This window comes from Haliaeetus leucocephalus, unplaced genomic scaffold (assembly GCF_000737465.1).
Source record: "Haliaeetus leucocephalus isolate CR32 unplaced genomic scaffold, Haliaeetus_leucocephalus-4.0 Scaffold395, whole genome shotgun sequence".
NCBI classification, from domain to species: Eukaryota; Metazoa; Chordata; class Aves; order Accipitriformes; family Accipitridae; genus Haliaeetus; species Haliaeetus leucocephalus.
This window is the reverse complement of record NW_010972831.1, coordinates 2,087,983-2,091,731: the sequence shown is the minus strand read 5'-3', so window position 1 is coordinate 2,091,731 and position 3,749 is coordinate 2,087,983. Positions and strand designations below refer to the sequence as shown.

General features: G+C 64.4%; 1 protein-coding gene across 1 annotated transcript in view; it reads left to right on the top strand.

The window, feature by feature from the left end:
• SRRM3 (serine/arginine repetitive matrix 3) overlaps nucleotides 1-981 on the top strand; it is a 20,797-nt gene extending 19,816 nt beyond the window's left edge. Inside the window, exon 16 of the mRNA XM_010573908.1 lies at nucleotides 765-981. Within this exon, the coding sequence (XP_010572210.1) occupies nucleotides 765-981 (217 nt within the window). The remainder of the gene's footprint in view (nucleotides 1-764) is intronic.
• The last annotated feature ends 2,768 nt before the right edge of the window (nucleotides 982-3,749 follow it).

Below are 3,749 nucleotides of genomic sequence, written 5' to 3'. Positions count from 1 at the left end.
CCCGCCACCCCCCCCCCCCACCCAGCCGCAGCAGCTCGGAAAGCGCCGGCTTCTGAGCCCCCCCGGCACTCGGCCACAGCCCCCCCCGCCATCCCGGCTGTGCCCCCACCCCGATGCCACCTGTGCATCCTCCTGAGGGACGGGGACCACCGGGGAGGTGGAAAAGAACCAGGGGCTGCTAAGGATGGACCTTGCGGGGGGGCTGAAAACTCAAATGGGTCCTTGCATCGCCCTGGGAGGGGGCGATCCCCCCTCTCCCCCCCCAGCCCGGGGTGTTTTGGGGGTCGGGATGGGGTAGGGGGAGGCTATCTTCTTATTTCTGCGAGCACCAGGGTGGGGCGGGATGGGGGGGGTGAGCACAGAGCGAGGGAACAAATTGCTCGGCAGAGACCTTGGGGCGAGCAGGCTGGGGACCCCCCCAGGAGCCCCCTGTGCATTTTTGCGTTGGTTTGACTTTTTTAGCACAAGCGTATCCTTGGGGGGGTGGGGAGGGCAGGAGGGGGCTTCTCCAACCCAGGCTCAGCTGGAGGACGTGATGCCAGCCAGAGGCGAGGCCCAGCTTTCCCCCAGCAGAGAAGTCACCGTGTCCCCATGGTGTCCCAGGTGACAGGGGCACCGCAAACCATTTTGGGCTCCCCCCCCCCGACCCAAGCACACCCCGAGCCATGGATGAACAAAGGCCGGCAGCACCCGCAAGTCTCTTCCCGAGCAGGGACGTCTTGGGGGGCCACCCCTGTGGGTTAACGCTGCTCATCCCGGCTCAGGAGCTGGCCCTGGCACCCATCCATCTCACCCAGTTTTGGGGGGGACCAAGCCATCACCCCCCAGGAGGAGGCAGCTGCAGGGCTGAGGTCTGGACTGGGGATTTTCCACCCCCAGGGCCGCATCCAGCCATCCTCCGGCTTCGGCATGTCGTACCCCACCTTTGGGCTCACAGCCCCCGGCCACCTCCTGCTCTGGGGCCGAACGGGGGCTTTTTAAACTTAATTACAGAAAGAGAGAGGCAGGAGAGTCCCGGGCTTTGCCGGCAGCCCCGCTTTTGCAGGACTTTGCTGATTTTCCAAAAAAAAGCCCCCCTTACTGCGGGTGCTGAGGACGGTCCTGTCCCCCCCGGGGTGGTTGGTGTTTAATCCTCGCGGGCCCCGTGTTTTCCGGACGGCTGGAGCAGGACGATGGGGATGAGCCTCCCTGGGTGGGAGAGCAGCTGCCTGGATTAACCCGCTGCCCCTGGATGAAAAGCCGGGCTTTGGCAGTCCCGCTTGACACTGGTTTCCAGCCAGCCGGGATCGGGGAGGGGGGGATCCTTTGGACTCCAGCTCGGCTGGTAATGCGACGGCCTCGTTAGCCGACAGTCTGATGAACCGGAGGTCCCGGGAGGATGGAGATGTGAACGGTGGGGCACTCCAGGGTCGTCTCCCAAACCTGGCACGTCAAGGAACCAGGCTCAGCCGTGGGCTGAGGATTCACCAGCCCTTGGAGAAACATCTCCAGCCCCTCGGTATCCCACCCACCGCCTGCTCTGCTGGCAAAGCCACCGGTCGCCCTCAGCGGTGCCCGGACAAGCAGAGCTATTAGAAATGGGGTGAACAGGTAAGGAGGGGACACGCTGGTGGCTCTCCGTGGCTCAGCTTGTCCCCACGTGTCAGCCCCGGGCACGGCGGCAGCTCTGGATGTGACCATGGCGGGAGGAGGAGACGAAGGGTGCTGCTCCCCCTGAGCCTGGGGAGATGAAGGGCATGAGTGCCCCCAGCATCCCTACAAACCCCTGAGCCACACGCTCCAAAAACCATCCCACCCCTCTCCGGCCGCTGCCACAGCAGCCCCCCCATCACCCCACGGGGAAGCTCAGACCAGCCGCGGGAGCCCCAAAACCCTGCTGGGAGAGGGGACCTGAAAACATCCAAATTCAAGCCGCCAGGGACAGGTTATTTTGCCAGCGGCCGCAGCCCCCAGCCCTGCAGCCCCCCAGGGCCGTGGCGCCTGAAAGCCCAAGACCCGACTGCAGCGCCGGTGCGGACAAGCCAGCACATCAGGGAAAATTTCCAGTCTTCCTCTTTTACAGCCTCTGTCTCCTGCCGCGGAGGGAGCTAACTGGAACAAATACTCTGTAGAAATACTTCAGTATTTTCCTCTCGCGCGTGCGCTCTCTCTTTTTTTCTGGGTTGTGAGTACAGCTGTAGATTCAGTGAGCTGGTTCAGTTATAATAAAATATACAGTATATATTGTAAATGACTCTGCTGGGCATGGAGCGGTTTCTTCGGGGGGGGCAGCACGGCAGGATTAACCTGCTCCCTCCCTGCAGGCTTGGTTTTGTCCAGCTCCCCACGGACCCATCCTCCTCTGCCCCCCTGCCCTCCATCTCCAGCCATGGCTCGCTCTTCCCCGTGCATTGGCCTCTGGTTCCGTGCAGAGCAGCGCTGGGCACCGGTGGTGGGTCTGATCCCCCAGAGCATCCTGCTACGGGGTGAGGGAAACCCTCTGGGGAGGCCCCGTTGCTGGGGCAGAGGTCTTCCTTTGCGTCCTTCCCGTCTCCCTGCAGCCCTTCTGGCTCCCTGCATCCTTCCCTGCATCCCTCCCATTTGCCTGCATCCCTCCCATCCCTCCCTGCACCCTTCTCTGCATCCCTCCCATCCCTCCCTGCACCCTTCTCTGCATCCCTCCCATCCCTCTCTGCATCCTTCTCTGCATCTCTCCCTGCATCCCTCCCAGCATCCTCCTCTGCATCCCTCCCTGCATTCCTGCCTGCATCCCTCCCATTTCCCCGCATCCCTCCTTGCCTCCCCACCTGCATCTCTCCACTCCCTCCCTGCATCCCTCCCTTCAGCCTTCCCATTTCCCCGCATCCCTCCCATCCCTACACGTCCGCAGTCCCCGCAGCGCCTCAGCCCCCCCCCGCCCCGGCTCCCCTCCAGCCTGCGCCAGCCCCCGCAGGATGCGGCCCCGCACGGCTCAGCTGCAGTCAGCTGGTTCAGAGCCAACGCTGGGCTCTGCCCCAGACAAAGGGGTTTGGCAGGGTGCTGGCACCCACTGCAGCCGTAGGTGAGGGTGACACCCCTCGAATCCCCTGCTGTGGCATCCCCCCTCCCCGCGCCCCATGGGGAGGGCTCCCTGGGTCCACATATCCCTGCACTGAGTGCGTCAGGTCTCAGCTACCGCTTGGCTCCTTGCGCTGGTCACACGCTTCTTTAAAGCAAAGCAGCCAGAGCTCGGCCCCGGGAGGGACATCCCACTGCGGTGCCTCTGCCCCCCCAAAAACTGGCTGGTCCCACTCCACAGGGCTGGGGGGCAGAGGGGGGGATGGGGTAGAGGTGATGGGGTCCCAGGGGCTGCCAGGCTCACCGGGCTGGGAAAACAGCCCTTCCCCTGGATCGGGGTCCTGGAGTGTGGCCCCAAATGGGAATTCCTTCCCATGTGCCAGGAGGATGTCACTGGAGAGACAGGTTTGGACGTGAGGGCAAAGGACTAAGGGAAGGAGCCACCCGCTCCCAACCCAAGAGGGTGCTGCTCCCTCCAGCCCACCCTGGCCCCCTCCAGCCCCCATGAGGTCCCATCAGCCCCCATCAGGTCCTGTAAGCCCCCATCAAACCCTACTGGTCCCATTGGCCTCCATCAGCCCCGTGGACCCCAGGGACCCCCACCCCCAGGGGCTGGAGCAGCTTCACCCCAACTTGGTGCTGGGGGTTCCCTGCCACGAGGTTGAGCCCCGTGGCTGCAGGGGGGGCTGGGGGGGGGGGGGGGCGGGGAGGGC